At 47.0% G+C, this 17,405-nt stretch overlaps 1 protein-coding gene across 1 annotated transcript; it reads left to right on the top strand.

Annotated features, from left to right (window-relative positions):
• Positions 1–428: 428 nt before the first annotated feature.
• On the top strand, positions 429–5,208 carry LOC118965276 (zinc finger protein OZF-like). Its single transcript, XM_036983131.1, has 2 exons — positions 429–1,025; positions 3,615–5,208. The coding sequence occupies exons 1-2, from the start codon at positions 686–688 to the stop codon at positions 4,664–4,666; spliced, it is 1,392 nt and encodes a 463-aa protein (XP_036839026.1). The 5' UTR covers positions 429–685; the 3' UTR covers positions 4,667–5,208.
• Positions 5,209–17,405: the final 12,197 nt, after the last annotated feature.

The raw sequence follows: 17,405 nt of genomic DNA, 5'->3' as shown, positions 1-17,405 counted from the left end.
ACAATAGATCATGTAGATGTATATAATGAACAGACTAGGTCTATACTGCTCCTACATGTTGTAACAATACATCATGTAGATGTATATAATGAACAGACTAGGTCTATACTGCTCCTACATGGTGTAACAATACATCATGTAGATGTATATAATGAGCAGACTAGGTCTATACTGCTCCTACATAGTGTAACAATACATCATGTAGATGTATATAATGAACAGACTAGGTCTATACTGTTCCTACATGGTGTAACAATACATTATGTAGATGTATATAATGAACAGACTTCGTCCATACTGCTACTGCTAATAATATTTGCGTCATTCTCAAAACTTTTGGCCAGGACTGTACATTTTACTCAACTGCGTTACCCACTCCAGTCAGCAGATGGCGATGTGTGAATTTAAGGCAATGCTGTTAGTGTGACGTATAATCTAGTGGACGGAACGCTTCTTTCAACAGCAACAACAGTTCGTCAGCCACCTCGGTAGCTTGCTAGACAAAATAGACGAACCAATGAAGCTCTTTAGACGCTTTAGTGTATATTAGCCACTGTGTTTTAAAACCTACTTCTGTGGTCTAGTTAGTTATCGGATTGAATTCTATATTAATGGTGTTGTTGTTATTATTCAGCTAGCGGGCTGGTTAAGTTAGCATTAGCCTAGCTAGGTAACATCTCCAACCATGAGGTTACTAAGCTACTCTCCTTCTGCTAAAGAAGAGGTCTGCTGGACGGAGGAAGACGTTATCGTGAAAAAGGAGGAGGAAGAGGAGACTGTTTCAATACAAAAACAAGTAGAGGGTGAGGCTGTAACCGTGAAGGAAGAAGTGAACGACGTTACAGTGAAGGAAGAGAAAGAGGATGATGCTGTTTTTGGAGTGAAAGAGGGGGAGGGGGAGATGACTGTCACATCGAAAAAGGAGAAGGAAGAAGAGGAGGGAACTGGATATCTGCGCCTGGTTTCCCAAATGCATCTTAAGGCATCCAATGGTTCTAACGATGAACGGGCCCTGATTAACACTAGTAAGTACAACTCTGCAGTTGTTGAACTGATGTTTGGTGTTAAAGCGGAAATATGCATTTACTACGTCACTATTTTGGCTTTTAAATTATTTATTTATAGCCATTGATTCTTGAAGAATATAACGCATGCCTCATGAGCTTAGTTCAACTGTTGTACCCCATCAGAACCCCAAGTAAGCTTTTTTTACTCCGATGTTTAGAAACAATGTAAACCAACACTGTATCACCTCAACATGGTTAAAACTATAATGTTGATATCATGGATGGTCAGTCCTTGCATCCATAGGTCTGTCTATGAATTTGAGAGGAGTTACATTTCCCATCATCTTATTACCAAAACAGTGGTGGAATTACAGCTTTGTTATTGTTTGAACGGCAGATTGGTTGATTGATTGTGGCCTTTTTTAAATGGACAACCTAGGTTTTAAAAAGCAACTAAATGGCTGCCCAGAGACTTTGTTTGGTAAACAGCTGAGGGATGAGGGCTGGAGAAAACTCAAATGCGGAATGGTGAAAGGGCGAGAGCTGTAAATATTTTACGAAAATACTTTGAGGAACTATTGTCTTTCGCAATTGATTTTGATCAGACTTTGTTTACTTGCTGTTTGAGGTGAAGAAAACATTATTTTGAGAAGCAGCTCCACAACTCATTAGTTGGGCACATTTATAGACCTACATTTGCATGCAGGCCAGGTAGACTAATCCTACTTCCTAGTTCTATATGCGCAATCAGTTGTGTGTCCTTACTCAACATTGACAGGAGTGTTTCAAATGAAAGACAATTTAATAAATTGACAAAACTGACGTATCTTGCGGGGTAAGGTCTGGGTGGTCTGCCAGTTTAATTTAGTATCCGTTTGGGTCAGCTAGGTATAAAAACTCCGAGAGCAGTAGTTATAGTCAGAACGTTAAGCACAAGTCATATGATGAACTTCAACGTAAATACTGGATCTTGCTGTCTGACAATTTTGACAGTCAAATTACAAACATCACGACATGCAACAACAAGCAAAGTGCTTCTTCATTCATTACACCGGTAAAGACAGTTATGCCGTGCTCCACGTTGGTTCCAACATCCCTAACATATTGATGTTTATAATGTGTTATTGTCTGCTTGATTTACAGTAGGGTCTGCTTGATTTACAGTAGGGTCCCGTTAGTCTGTTTGGACACGGAGATACTTTGCTCATAATGTGTAGAGAACTGTTCCTTGATGGATAGACAACACACAGAGCTATTTTCCTTCATTCAGGACATTTAGAATGACAGCACATTATAGAGTAGCCTGGTGGGATTATTCACAAAAGTATCTATTATGTTATTATCTGTTATGAAATGTCATGACAAAGACATTTTATTTTCCATGTTTCACCTGAAATATTAAATGGTTTATAGTTCTAGGTCTATGTTGTTGTTAGGTGAAGTTATGGGTCTTACGGTAGGTCTATGTTGTTGTTAGGTGAAGTTATGGGTCCTACAGTAGGTCTATGTTGTTGTTAGGTGAAGTTATGGGTCCTACGGTAGGTCTATGTTGTTGTTAGGTGAAGTTATGGGTCCTACAGTAGGTCTAAGTTGTTGTTAGGTGAAGTTATGGGTACTACAGTATGTCTATGTTGTTAGTTAGGGGTCCTACAGTAAGTCTGTGTTGTTGTTAGGTGAAGTTATGGGTCCTACAGCAGGGCTATGTTGTTGTTAGGTGAAGTTATGGGCCAATTTGTTAATGTACAAACCCTCATTGTCAGGCTGATGGCAAACTAGCCAAAGAGCATTTTACTGGTTGAAGTGGTTCTTAAATAGTAGTACATTTTTGACAATAACACAAACAATAACACAAACATTATATTAATCAGGACATTCAAAAGAGCCTTACAGTAGTGTGAAATGCACTCTAACCTGAAATGGAGGCTATTTTTTGCTGACAGACTATGAGAACTCCCCTGAGTTTTCCCCCACGGTGGTGAATTAGTGAATAGACACAGAGCTTAATGTGAGTTTCCTTGAGTAGCACTCCTGATCTTGCGCTGTAATATTCAGAATACATTATGAAAAACTAAAATCTTCGCCCACCATTTTTGCTCCATGCAGTTATACTACATCCATAACTAGTGGTTTCCTCATTACCAGATATACTACATCCATAACTAGTGGTTTCCTGATTACCAGATATACTACATCCATAACTAGTGGTTTCCTGATTACCAGATATACTACATCCATAACTAGTGGTTTCCTCATTACCAGATATACTACATCCATAACTATCGGTTTCCTCATTAGCAAGGAGGTGTTTCTGCAATCAAATTGTGTGCGCATCGCCCTTGCGCCGCGATTTTATTAAACACAGAAAGGGGCCTATATTGGAGACAAAAGGTTGTCTGGCACACTGCTTAGGATTTCAACGACTTTAATAACTTATTTCTAGCCTACAATCATCTATGTTACTACTGTGAAAACAAGACAATTGTCATATAATTTAACAGGCGTCAATTGCTGTTCAACTTCATGGGTATCACCTTTTACCTCAAATAAACAGTGGATTTCTGCTGTTGTGGGCCTTTAACCATCTGTCTGACCTTGTCATTCACACAGGAGAGAGATGTGACTATCGTGGATCCTCTGGGGATCCTCAACAACATCATGATGCTGATGAGGCAGAGAAGAGTCTCTCCACATCAGAACTCCTCACGAAACATCAGCAGAGACCCACAGGAAAGAAATCTCATTGCTGCTCTGACTGTGGGAAACGTTGCAAATCTTCATCAGAACTTAAAATACACCAGCGAGTACATACAGGAGAGAAACCTTATAGCTGTGATCAATGTGGGAAGAGTTTTACTCAGTCAAGCTCCCTGAAATCACACCATAGAACACACACTGGAGAGAAACCTTTTGTCTGTTATCAATGTGGGAGGAGTTTTACTCAGCTAGGCAACCTGATAGGACACCAGCGGGGACATACAGGAGAGAAACCTTATAGCTGTGATCAATGTGGGAAGAGTTTTACTACATCTAGCTATCTAACTATACACCGGAGAACACACACCGGAGAGAAACCTTATGGCTGTGATCAATGTGGGAAGAGTTTTACTCAGCTGAGCAGCCTGATAGTACACCGGCGGGGACACACAGGAGAGAAACCTTATAGCTGTGATCAATGTGTGAACAGTTTTACCTCATCTAGCTATCTAACTATACACCAGAGAACACACACTGGAGAAAAACCTTATTGCTGTGATAAATGTGGGAAGAGTTTTACTCAGCAAAATGGCTTGATATCACACCAGAGAACACACACAGGAGAGAAATATAGCTGTGATCACTGTGGGAAGAGTTTTACCTCATCTAGCTATCTAACTATACACCAGAGAATACACACAGGAGATAAATCTTATGGCTGTGATCACTGTGGGAAGAGTTTTATTCGGCTACAATCCCTGAAATCGCACGAGAGAATACACACTGGAGAGAAACCTTATAGCTGTAATCAATGTGGGAAGAGTTTTACTCAGCAAAACGGCTTGATATCACACCAGAGAACACACACAGGAGAGAAACCTTATAGCTGTGATCAATGTGGGAAGAGATACTCTGATAAAAGATCTCTGATTAAACATCAGAAAATACATGAAATTGTTTCATGATGTCAATGAAATGATGTCACATTGTAGAATGTTTTAACATTGTAGGAGTATTTTAATGATGTCACAATTTAGAACCCTAAACGTTTGTCCCCCTGTTCAGTTAAATTGATTTTAGCCTCAGGGGGAAAAAATCCAGGCTATGAATTGAAATAGTATTATTTATGAGATTTATCAGAAAGCGACTAACAAAAATTGAGTTGTGTTACACTTACCACGTTGATGACCCACTTGAATCAAAATGCAACACTTCAAAATGTTTAGGTTTTCAATATATCCCAAACTGTTTCTGCATATTGATTATTGATTTGGACAATTTAAACCTGTGTTTTGACATTGCACTATTCCCATTTAGCAAAATGTCATTGAAAATAAGACTATGCCCAATGTTCAATATATGTTTGGTTGTAGTTGAAAATGAAAGTTGAAAAGATGTTGTTTTTTCAATGACTTGAAAACAGTTTAATTTCAATGTACTTGCAGCTTATACACCTATAATCAATTTTATTAAAAATCTTACATCACCCCAGAATTTCTTGACAACATTCAAGTGCTAATTGTCTTTATTCCACTACTGAAGAAGCATGACTCAAATCACCTCATATTTCAAACATCCAGCCTGACAAAAGATACGTTTTATTATTCCATGCCTCACCATTAAGTTCATTAATGCCAATACATATTAACAAATGGGTGTACATTTGGTTTTGATATTTCATATTTACAATTATGTAACATTTAGTCATATTTATGCAACCAACTGACAATTTTGGGTACAATTGTATTGACATTGTTGCCCTGCTTTTATAATATCAGGGTTCATTCTCAGATGTGCCAACCCAAATGTACTAGAGCATGACATTGGGGACTGGGCCCCGATCCAACAACATGCCTATCGAGTGAACCCTGAAAAGAGAGAGAAGCTCCGCAGTGAGGTGGAAAGTTACTATGGATATCGCAGGAGTTTCCTTTTGAAATCGGACATGTCCGTGTCAAGGACAACTTGGTTGCTGATTGTCTCAAGAGTTGGCAGTCAAAAAGATTTGTGTTTTGCATTTAACCAGTGTGTTATCATGGATCACAATTTATTTTGACATGTTTTCCGTGTCTCTTATTCTTTTCTGTATTTTTAAAAAACTGCACTGTTGGTTAGGGGCTCCTAAGTCAGCATTTCACTGTTCGGTCTACCTGTTGTATTCGGAGCATGTGACTAATACAATACAATTTGATTTGAGTTTTGTTCATTCCAAGGGGACGAGAGTTCTAGAAGCTAGTGAGTTTTAGGATTCTATAGAAAGAAAAAGGAGAAAATAATCATATGATTGTATATTATTATTTAGAAATATATGTTTTTTCTTGTGTTTAATTGTTGACAGCAAGTTGTTTTCTGTTGGTGGTATGAAAACTTGTCCAACTAAATTATAGGATATATTTGTTGTCTTAAGGGGGAAGGTGTTGCAGGCTTCTATTTATGTTTTGAGGTTGGACTTTAGCACGTATAGCTCGTTAGCACTGATTGGTGTTACCTCATTAGTCAGTATGTGTTACACCTGTGCTGGCTTGTCCATCTCGTTAGTGGGAAGGTGTTTCACCTGAGCTGGTCCAGGTTCTATTTAAAAGTGTCTGGCCCAGTGCTCCAGTTGTCTTGATAGATGTGGAGAGTCAACACCTTTAGTTGCTCCACCTTTTTGATTTAAAGATGTTTTCACTTCAGGTTGAAGCTTCTTTCTGAAGAGAGCTTTAAAAAAAAAAAAAAATGAATACAAACAAGCAAACCTGGTCGGTTCCGGGGATTGGTATAGCAAATACCGTAAGATTTTCATGGACTGAAAAGGAGATGGAACCTTGGGCAGGGAAACTTTTGGAAGGACCATATTGATGGGATGCCTCAGGATAGAGGTGAAGGAAGTACTCTGCCTTCAAGGGAACCCGAATGAGAAGGCTTTCGATGTGACGTTTCACAAAGAAGAAAAACATGACGAAGTAATGAAGATGGCAAAGGAAGCGGAGAAAACGGGACCCCTGTGCCATTATGCGGTGACCAGCCTGGCGAAGAACAACTTCAGGGTGGTCACCGTAACCATGTACAATCCGCACGTGAAAGATGAAGAGGTGAGGGCTTTTCTGGGGAGGTACATGGACAATGTCTCCTCAGCGAGGTACCTCAGGGACTCCCTGGGTTTCTGGAACGGGAGAAGAGGGTTCCAGGCGTTACTCAGGGAGTCCCCGAAGAGTGTGGATGGCTACCTCCATCCTCCGGCGATGTTCTCCCTGGGGGCTGACAGGGGAACACTCTACTATGCACGTCAGCCCCCGTTCTGCAGGCGTTGTATGGCCTACGGCCATATCCTGGCCTCGTGCAGCGCCAAGAAATGTCGTTTTTGTGGGTCGGAAGAGCACGAGGCCAAGGAGTGTGACGAGCCCAAGGCTTGCCACGGGTGTGGCTCAAGAGCACACCTGTGGCGTGATTGCCCGGCTCGTCACAGGTCATACGCGTCTGCAGCTGGGGGGGGAGCGGGGGATGGGGGGAGGAAAGAAAGGACGCGTGCGGATTGCATGGATGGCACAGGGGAAAAGACGTCGCAGGAAGAAGATGGGAAGAAGGATGAGGTGGGAAGAAAGAGGCGAGGAGAAGAAAAGAATGGAACAGAAGGAGAGAAGAAAAAGGGGACGGAAGAAGGTGGAGGAGCTGAGAAGAGGGAGAAGGGGACAGTGGTACGAGAAGGAGTGGAAGAGGGAATGGGGACAGTGGTACGAGAAGGAGTGGAAGAGGGAACGGGGACAGTGACGGAGAAGGAGGGAGGAGTGGAGGTGGGAGGGGAGGGGGTGGTGGGGGGGGGAGATGGGGGGAAGGAGTGGGGGGACAGCCTGCCAGGCTTCCTCGAGGTCGAAATGAGGGATTTGGTGGAGGGGTTAGTGGGGATGGGACGTTGTGTCTCCCCGCTACCTCCTTCACCAAAGAAGAAAGGGATAAAGAGGGGGAGCTTGGCAGGAAGTGAGAGGGAGGGGGGTTAAGAGAGTGGCGGGGGGGGGGGGGGGGAGTGTAATTTGTCCTCCCGGTTTGCCTCAGCCCCTTGCATTTTAGTGGATGACTCCAGTGAGGGGTCGGTGGGTTGTTTGCTAGAGGGATCCCAACTCCTGTTTGGGGAGATGGGGTCCCCTATATGCAGCCCCGAGGCAAACAGGGAGGGGGGGATGGTGGGTGGGGAGGGAGGACCCAACACACTGCCTGGATCATGGGTTGGGATGGAGGACGGGGGGGGCGTCAGGAGAGGAGAGGACGTCCCCGCCGGTGGAGATGGACCAGGGGAGCATCGGGTGAGTCTCCTGGTTTTTCTTTGGGTTTTGGGGTTTTTATTTGTTGTAAATATTTAAATGAATAGTTCTGTTTCTTTTTTTAGTCTAAATGTTAGGGGCTTAAGGGATAATGTTAAAAGGAGGGCGGTTTTTTGTTATTTAGAGGGTGTGGGGTTTGATTTCTGTTTTTTACAGGAGGCTCACCTGAGGGATGGTGGGGATGTGTGTAGATTTAAGAGGGAGTGGGATAAGGGGGAATCTTTTTGGGGCATAGGAGGGGTGCACTCAACAGGAGTAGGGATTTTGTGTGGGCATAGAGAGGTTAAAATAGAGAACACTTTTGTAATAATGCAGGGTAGAGTTTTGGGGATAGATGTTAAGTTTAGAGAAGCTAGATATAGGTTAATTGGGGTGTATGGGCCACAGGTGGCGGCAGACAGGAGGGAGATGGTGGACTGTCTGGCGCCCCTGTGTGTTACAAACAGGCACTTGGTGATAGGAGGAGACTTTAATATAGATTTAGGGTTAGGCGGTGATAGCAGTGCAGGTGCCATCTCTGGGCTAATGGCTTGCCATGGTCTGGTTGATGGTGGCCTGCACACTACTCCGGCAATGGTCGGTCCTACATGGCGCAACTCCAGGGGGGTTGCGCGGAGGCTCGTCTACATTTTTGTATCCAGGTCTTTGGGTCAGTTGTCTGGGCGGCTGTTGCCTGTTTTCTTCACGGATCACGACGGGGTGTTCCTGCAGGTGGGGTCGCCAGTCTGCCTCTTCGGTAGGGGGTACTGGAAGTTAGATCGGGATATACTGGAGGAGCAGGCTTTCGTTGATGCATTTTTTTGTTTCTTTCGGAGGCTTGACGGCCTCCGGTCCATGTGCGAGGGGGTGTTAGAGTGGTGGGATTTAGTCAAGGGGAGGATAAGGGCTTTTATAATAGGATATTGTAGAAGGAAAAAAAGGGAGGAAAGGAGGGAGGTGGATCGTATCCAAAGGTTAATTGAACTCGAGTACGAGGCAGGCAACCTCTGCGGGTCGATTGACTGGGAGAGATTCGCAGCCCTAAAGGCGCAGCTCAGGGAGCTGCAGGAGCAGAAGGCTCGAGCTTTCCTGGAGCGTGCGCATAGTGGCTTTCTAGAACATAATGAGACTTGTTCCGCTATGTTCTTTAAGTCGGTTAGGGCCAGACAGAGTAGGAAGGTAATGAAGGGAGTTATGGAAGAAAATGGTAGTATAGTAAGTAAACCAGAGGAAATGGTCAGGGTGACAACTGATCATTTCCAAGGTTTATTTAAGGAAAGGGAAATAGATGTAGAGCAGGGAAACGTGTTTTTAGAACACTTGTCCCGGCGGTTGCCAGAGGACATTAGAGACGTGATGGAGGCCCAGATCTCACTAGAAGAGGTTGAGAGCGCTCTTAGGAGGATGGGAAAAGGGAAGGTGCCTGGGATGGATGGGCTGCCGGCTGAGTTTTACCTCAAGTTTTGGGGTATACTTGGACCAGTGGTTCTCGAAGTCTTGAAGGCCATCCTTGAGACGGGGGTCCCGGGGGGATCAATGGCTGTTGGTGTGCTGTCACTTCTTTATAAGAAGGGGGAAGCAACTGACCTTGGCAACTGGCGGCCATTGACCATGCTGTGCGTAGATTACAAGATTCTTGCAAAGGTTTTAGCAGACCGGTTGCGCACAGCCCTTCCCTACGTCGTCCACGAGGATCAGACGTGCGGGGTAGAGGGCTGCTCTATAAGATGGAACCTACAGTTGATCAGGGATTCCATCGCTTGGGTTGAAGATAGAGGGCTGCCTTTAATGGTAGCAGCGCTAGATCAGGCGAAAGCTTTTGATCGCGTGAATAGATCTTTTCTATTCAGGGTGTTAGGTAGATTAGGATTTGGGGAGAAGTTTATAGGATGGATCCGTACTTTATATGTCGGAGCGGGGTGTCGAGTTAGTGTAAATAGTCACTTAGGTGACATTTTTGACCTCTCGTCTGGGGTCAGGCAGGGATGCCCACTCTCGGCTCTCCTCTTCGTTCTGTACATGGAGCCTCTGGGGGCTGCCATTAGGGCAGACACAGGGGTGGAAGGCTTGTTGATCCCTGGAAGCGGTGGGCTGCGTGTTAAGATGACGCAGTACGCCGACGACACTTCCTTGCTGTTGTGCAAGGACTCGTGCCTGACAAGGTCCCTTGCCATCTTTGGGGATTTCACCCGAGCGTCGGGAGCAGTTCTGAACCATGCAAAGTCTTCCGTCAAGTTTTTCGGAAGATGGCGCGGTAGAACGGATGTGCCTGGGGGGTTATCTCTCTGTGAAGGGGCTCTGAGGATTCTCGGGGTTCATTTTGAGACCTCCGGCTCAGCGACGCTAAACTGGAACATGCGCATCACAGTGGTACAGAGGAAGCTAGCAATGTGGAAGGCTAGGTATTTGTCTTTTATGTGCAAAGTCCTGGTCCTAAAGGTGGATGTGTTGCCGTCTCTTTTGTATGTGGCATACATCTATCCATTGCCGGCTTGTCTGAGGAGACCTCTAGTGAGGCTTGTGTTTCAGTTTATGTGGAGTGGCAGGTGCGAGTGGGTCGTCAGGGCACGCATGATCTGTCCCATCGGGGAGGGAGGTAGGGGGGTACCACATTTCCCCCTCAAGCTGGACGCCATTTTTGTTTCTTTCTTGTTGACGGAGCTTGCTCGTCCGGTTATACACCCGTCCGGTTACCTCCTGCGGGTGTTCTTCTCGTATAAGGCGAGAAGCGTAATGGTGTGGTCTAACGCGGGTCCTCGGGCGGAACAGCTGCCGTGGCATTTTGGCCATGCGGCCAAGTGGCTGCGTGCGCACCCCGAGGTTGAAGTTGCCCGAGTAGGTTTAGACCACAGGCACCTGTACGAGGAGGTCAGGCAGGCAGGGAGTCCTGCGCCTGTAGCGGGCATCTCGTCAGTGGTCTGGGAGGGAGTGCAGGCGCGGGGCCTGGACAACAGGCTCAAGGACCTGAATTGGTTGGGCCTCCATAAGTGTTTGCCGGTACGTGCCATCTTGTACCGGTATAGTTTGGTGCAATCCCCCACCTGTCCAAGATCCTCTTGCGGCAGGGAGGAGACTGTGCGCCATGCCTTTTGGGACTGTGCCTTTGCCGGACTAGTCTGGGCTAGGGCACGGGTAATGCTAGGTGTGGTTAGGAGTGATTTTGTTGTGACATGGGCTAGGCTAGAGAGAGGCGTAGGGAGAGCAAAGGGAACGGATAGGGACAGGTTTCTGCTCTGGCTTCTCATGAGTCTCTTTAAAAAGGGACTGTGGGAAGCCAGGCAGAATTTAGTCAAGACAGGGAGAGATTGGGGGGTGGAAGGGATAGTGAGAAGGGTGGAAGGTGATTTGAGGGGGAAGATGAAGAGGGAGGAGAGGAAGTGGGGGAAGCATGCGGCACGGGAGAGGTGGAAAGGGGGTTTAGGGCTGGGAGTGTTAGAGTGAGTTTGGTAAGGGGATAGATTAGGGAAGGGGAGATAGGGAAAGGGTTAGGTATTGGTTAGGTATGACGGGGAGGGACGATGCTCCCCTGAGGTTTGTTTTTGTTTGATGTTTTTGTAAATACAATTAATTAAGAATGAATGAGAATTATGATTTTGTAATAGTATGAATGGTATTGATTGTAATAAATTATTTTAACCACCTTTTTGATTTAAAGATGTTTTCACTTCAGGTTGAAGCTTCTTTCTGAAGAGAGCTTTAAAAAAAAAAAAAAATGAATACAAACAAGCAAACCTGGTCGGTTCCGGGGATTGGTATAGCAAATACCGTAAGATTTTCATGGACTGAAAAGGAGATGGAACCTTGGGCAGGGAAACTTTTGGAAGGACCATATTGATGGGATGCCTCAGGATAGAGGTGAAGGAAGTACTCTGCCTTCAAGGGAACCCGAATGAGAAGGCTTTCGATGTGACGTTTCACAAAGAAGAAAAACATGACGAAGTAATGAAGATGGCAAAGGAAGCGGAGAAAACGGGACCCCTGTGCCATTATGCGGTGACCAGCCTGGCGAAGAACAACTTCAGGGTGGTCACCGTAACCATGTACAATCCGCATGTGAAAGATGAAGAGGTGAGGGCCTTTCTGGGGAGGTACATGGACAATGTCTCCTCAGCGAGGTACCTCAGGGACTCCCTGGGTTTCTGGAACGGGAGGAGAGGTTTCCAGGCGTTACTCAGGGAGTCCCCGAAGAGTGTGGATGGCTACCTCCATCCTCCGGCGATGTTCTCCCTGGGGGCTGACAGGGGAACACTCTACTATGCACGTCAGCCCCCGTTCTGCAGGCGTTGTATGGCCTACGGCCATATCCTGGCCTCGTGCAGCGCCAAGAAATGTTGTTTTTGTGGGTCGGAAGAGCACGAGGCAAAGGAGTGTGACGAGCCCAAGGCTTGCCACGGGTGTGGCTCAAGAGCACACCTGTGGCGTGATTGCCCGGCTCGTCACAGGTCATACGCGTCTGCAGCTGGGGGGGGAGCGGGGGATGGGGGGAGGAAAGAGAGGACGCATGCGGATTGTACGGATGGCACAGGGGAGAGGACGGAGAAGGATGAAGAAGGGAAGAAGGAAGAGGCGAAAAGAAAGAGGAGAGAAGATGGAAAGAAGGAAAAAGAAGGAGAGATTAAAAAGAAGGTGGAAGAACGTGGAGGAGCAGAGAAGAGGGAGAAGGGGACAGTGGGACGAGAAGGAGTGGAAGGAGTGGAAGAGGGAAGGGGGACAGTGACGGAGAAGGAGGGAGGAGTGGATGTGGGAGGGGAGGGGGTGGGAGGGGGGGGGAGATGGGGGGAAGGAGTGGGGGGACAGCCTGCCAGGCTTCCTCGAGGTTGAAATGAGGGATTTGGTGGAGGGGTTAGTGGGGATGGGACGTTGTGTCTCCCCGCTACCTCCTTCACCAAAGAAGAAAGGGATAAAGAGGGGGAGCTTGGCAGGAAGTGAGAGGGAGGGGGGTGTGGAGGGGGAGGGGGGGGGTTAAGAGAGTGGCGGGGGGGGGGAGGGGAGGGTAATTTGTCCTCCCGGTTTGCCTCAGCCCCTTGCATTTTAGTGGATGACTCCAGTGAGGGGTCGGTGGGTTGTTTGCTAGAGGGATCCCAACTCCTGTTTGGGGAGATGGGGTCCCCTATATGCAGCCCCGAGGCAAACAGGGAGGGGGGGATGGTGGGTGGGGAGGGAGGACCCAACACACTGCCTGGATCATGGGTTGGGATGGAGGACGGGGGGGCGTCAGGAGAGGAGAGGACGTCCCCGCCGGTGGAGATGGACCAGGGGAGCATCGGGTGAGTCTCCTGGTTTTTCTTTGGGTTTTGGGTTTTTTATTTGTTGTAAATAATTAAATGAATAGTTCTGTTTCTTTTTTTAGTCTAAATGTTAGGGGGTTAAGGGATAATGTTAAAAGGAGGGCGGTTTTTTGTTATTTAGAGGGTGTGGGGTTTGATTTCTGTTTTTTACAGGAGGCTCACCTGAGGGATGGTGGGGATGTGTGTAGATTTAAGAGGGAGTGGGATAAGGGGGAATCTTTTTGGGGCATAGGAGGGGTGCACTCAACAGGAGTAGGGATTTTGTGTGGGCATAGAGAGGTTAAAATAGAGAACACTTTTGTAATAATGCAGGGTAGAGTTTTGGGGATAGATGTTAAGTTTAGAGAAGCTAGATATAGGTTAATTGGGGTGTATGGGCCACAGGTGGCGGCAGACAGGAGGGAGATGGTGGACTGTCTGGCGCCCCTGTGTGTTACAAACAGGCACTTGGTGATAGGAGGAGACTTTAATATAGATTTAGGGTTAGGCGGTGATAGCAGTGCAGGTGCCATCTCTGGGCTAATGGCTTGCCATGGTCTGGTTGATGGTGGCCTGCACACTACTCCGGCAATGGTCGGTCCTACATGGCGCAACTCCAGGGGGGTTGCGCGGAGGCTCGACTACATTTTTGTATCCAGGTCTTTGGGTCAGTTGTCTGGGCGGCTGTTGCCTGTTTTCTTCACGGATCACGACGGGGTGTTCCTGCAGGTGGGGTCGCCAGTCTGCCTCTTCGGTAGGGGGTACTGGAAGTTAGATCGGGATATACTGGAGGAGCAGGCTTTCGTTGACGCATTTTTTTGTTTCTTTCGGAGGCTTGACGGCCTCCGGTCCATGTGCGAGGGGGTGTTAGAGTGGTGGGATTTAGTCAAGGGGAGGATAAGGGCTTTTATAATAGGATATTGTAGAAGGAAAAAAAGGGAGGAAAGGAGGGAGGTGGATCGTATCCAAAGGTTAATTGAACTCGAGTACGAGGCAGGCAACCTCGGCGGGTCGATTGACTGGGAGAGATTCGCAGCCCTAAAGGCGCAGCTCAGGGAGCTGCAGGAGCAGAAGGCTCGAGCTTTCCTGGAGCGTGCGCATAGTGGCTTTCTAGAACATAATGAGACTTGTTCCGCTATGTTCTTTAAGTCGGTTAGGGCCAGACAGAGTAGGAAGGTAATGAAGGGAGTTAGGGAAGAAAATGGTAGTATAGTAAGTAAACCAGAGGAAATGGTCAGGGTGACAACTGATCATTTCCAAGGTTTATTTAAGGAAAGGGAAATAGATGTAGAGCAGGGAAACGTGTTTTTAGAACACTTGTCCCGGCGGTTGCCAGAGGACATTAGAGACGTGATGGAGGCCCAGATCTCACTAGAAGAGGTTGAGAGCGCTCTTAGGAGGATGGGAAAAGGGAAGGTGCCTGGGATGGATGGGCTGCCGGCTGAGTTTTACCTCAAGTTTTGGGGTATACTTGGACCAGTGGTTCTCGAAGTCTTGAAGGCCATCCTTGAGACGGGGGTCCCGGGGGGATCAATGGCTGTTGGTGTGCTGTCACTTCTTTATAAGAAGGGGGAAGCAACTGACCTTGGCAACTGGCGGCCATTGACCATGCTGTGCGTAGATTACAAGATTCTTGCAAAGGTTTTAGCAGACCGGTTGCGCACAGCCCTTCCCTACGTCGTCCACGAGGATCAGACGTGCGGGGTAGAGGGCCGCTCTATAAGATGGAACCTACAGTTGATCAGGGATTCCATCGCTTGGGTTGAAGATGGAGGGCTGCCTTTAATGGTAGCAGCGCTAGATCAGGCGAAAGCTTTTGATCGCGTGAATAGATATTTTCTATTCAGGGTGTTAGGTAGATTAGGATTTGGGGAGAAGTTTATAGGATGGATCCGTACTTTATATGTCGGAGCGGGGTGTCGAGTTAGTGTAAATAGTCACTTAGGTGACGTTTTTGACCTCTCGTCTGGGGTCAGGCAGGGATGCCCACTCTCGGCTCTCCTCTTCGTTCTGTACATGGAGCCTCTGGGGGCTGCCATTAGGGCAGACACAGGGGTGGAAGGCTTGTTGATCCCTGGAAGCGGTGGGCTGCGTGTTAAGATGACGCAGTACGCCGACGACACTTCCTTGCTGTTGTGCAAGGACTCGTGCCTGACAAGGTCCCTTGCCATCTTTGGGGATTTCACCCGAGCGTCGGGAGCGGTTCTGAACCATGCAAAGTCTTCCGTCAAGTTTTTCGGAAGATGTCGCGGTAGAACGGATGTGCCTGGGGGGTTATCTCTCTGTGAAGGGGCCCTGAGGATTCTCGGGGTTCATTTTGAGACCTCCGGCTCAGCGACGCTAAACTGGAACATGCGTATCGCAGTGGTACAGAGGAAGCTAGCAATGTGGAAGGCTAGGTATTTGTCCTTTATGGGCAAAGTCCTGGTCCTAAAGGTGGATGTGTTGCCGTCTCTTTTGTATGTGGCATACATCTATCCATTGCCGGCTTGTCTGAGGAGGCCTCTAGTGAGGCTTGTGTTTCAGTTTATGTGGAGTGGCAGGTGCGAGTGGGTCGCCAGGGCACGCATGATCTGTCCCATCGGGGAGGGAGGTAGGGGGGTACCACATTTCCCCCTCAAGCTGGACGCCATTTTTGTTTCTTTCTTGTTGACGGAGCTTGCTCGTCCGGTTATACACCCGTCCGGTTACCTCCTGCGGGTGTTCTTCTCGTATAAGGCGAGAAGCGTAATGGTGTGGTCTAACGCGGGTCCTCGGGCGGAACAGCTGCCGTGGCATTTTGGCCATGCGGCCAAGTGGCTGCGTGCGCACCCCGAGGTTGAAGTTGCCGGAGTAGGTTTAGACCACAGGCACCTGTACGAGGAGGTCAGGCAGGCAGGGAGTCCTGCGCCTGTAGCGGGCATCTCGTCAGTGGTCTGGGAGGGAGTGCAGGCGCGGGGCCTGGACAACAGGCTCAAGGACCTGAATTGGTTGGGCCTCCATAAGTGCTTGCCGGTACGTGCCATCTTGTACCGGTATAGTTTGGTGCAATCCCCCACCTGTCCAAGATCCTCTTGTGGCAGGGAGGAGACTGTGCGCCATGCCTTCTGGGACTGTGCCTTTGCCGGACTAGTCTGGGCTAGGGCACGGGTAATGCTAGGTGTGGTTAGGAGTGATTTTGTTTTGACATGGGCTAGGCTAGAGAGAGGCGTAGGGAGAGCAAAGGGAACGGATAGGGACAGGTTTCTGCTGTGGCTTCTCATGAGTCTCTTTAAAAAGGGACTGTGGGAAGCCAGGCAGAATTTAGTCAAGACAGGGAGAGATTGGGGGGTGGAAGGGATAGTGAGAAGGGTGGAAGGTGATTTGAGGGGGAAGATGAAGAGGGAGGAGAGGAAGTGGGGGAAGCATGTGGCACGGGAGAGGTGGAAAGGGGGTTTAGGGCTGGGAGTGTTAGAGTGAGTTTGGTAAGGGGATAGATTAGGGAAGGGGAGATAGGGAAAGAGTTAGGTATTGGTTAGGTATGACGGGGAGGGACGATGCTCCCCTGAGGTTTGTTTTTGTTTGATGTTTTTGTAAATACAATTAATTAAGAATGAATGAGAATTATGATTTTGTAATAGTATGAATGGTATTGATTGTAATAAATTATTTTAACCACCTTTTTGTTTTGCTTCCTGTTTAAGTTTGGTGAGGGTTTTTCTTTTGTTTGCCTCTTCTTGGGCAGATTTAGTGGGTCTCATGGTGGGTGTCTTTTAGGTCCCTGTTGTTGTTACTAGTCAACTTTCAGTGGACACCCCCATAGTGTCTTTCAGAACCCCTCCTAAAAACAAGCTAATATTTTGGGTCGTATGTTGCATCCAATTAATGTTGTAATCAATGGCATTTCCTTACAATGTTCATTAGTCTTTTGTTTTTTTATCCTCTTATGTTGTGTACTAAATATTTCTGTTTATTTTCATTGTTTTTTGTCCTGTGAAGGAAATTGTGTTGCATTCATGTCTGAAATGTGCTGTATAAATAAAGTTTGCTTTGATTTCAACAAATGAACCCAATGACTGACCAATCATCAGACTCCTGGTCCCTCTTAGTATGACAATCAGCATCAATCCCATGTCAAAGAATTCAATTTCTGACAATTGAACCAAACAACTGGATCAAACAGCTCAATCCCACTTTTCCAG

This window comes from Oncorhynchus mykiss, chromosome 7 (genome assembly GCF_013265735.2).
Source record: "Oncorhynchus mykiss isolate Arlee chromosome 7, USDA_OmykA_1.1, whole genome shotgun sequence".
Taxonomy (NCBI): Eukaryota; Metazoa; Chordata; class Actinopteri; order Salmoniformes; family Salmonidae; genus Oncorhynchus; species Oncorhynchus mykiss.
The sequence above is the reverse complement of the archived record's forward strand: the minus strand, read 5'-3'. Positions and strand labels throughout refer to the sequence as shown.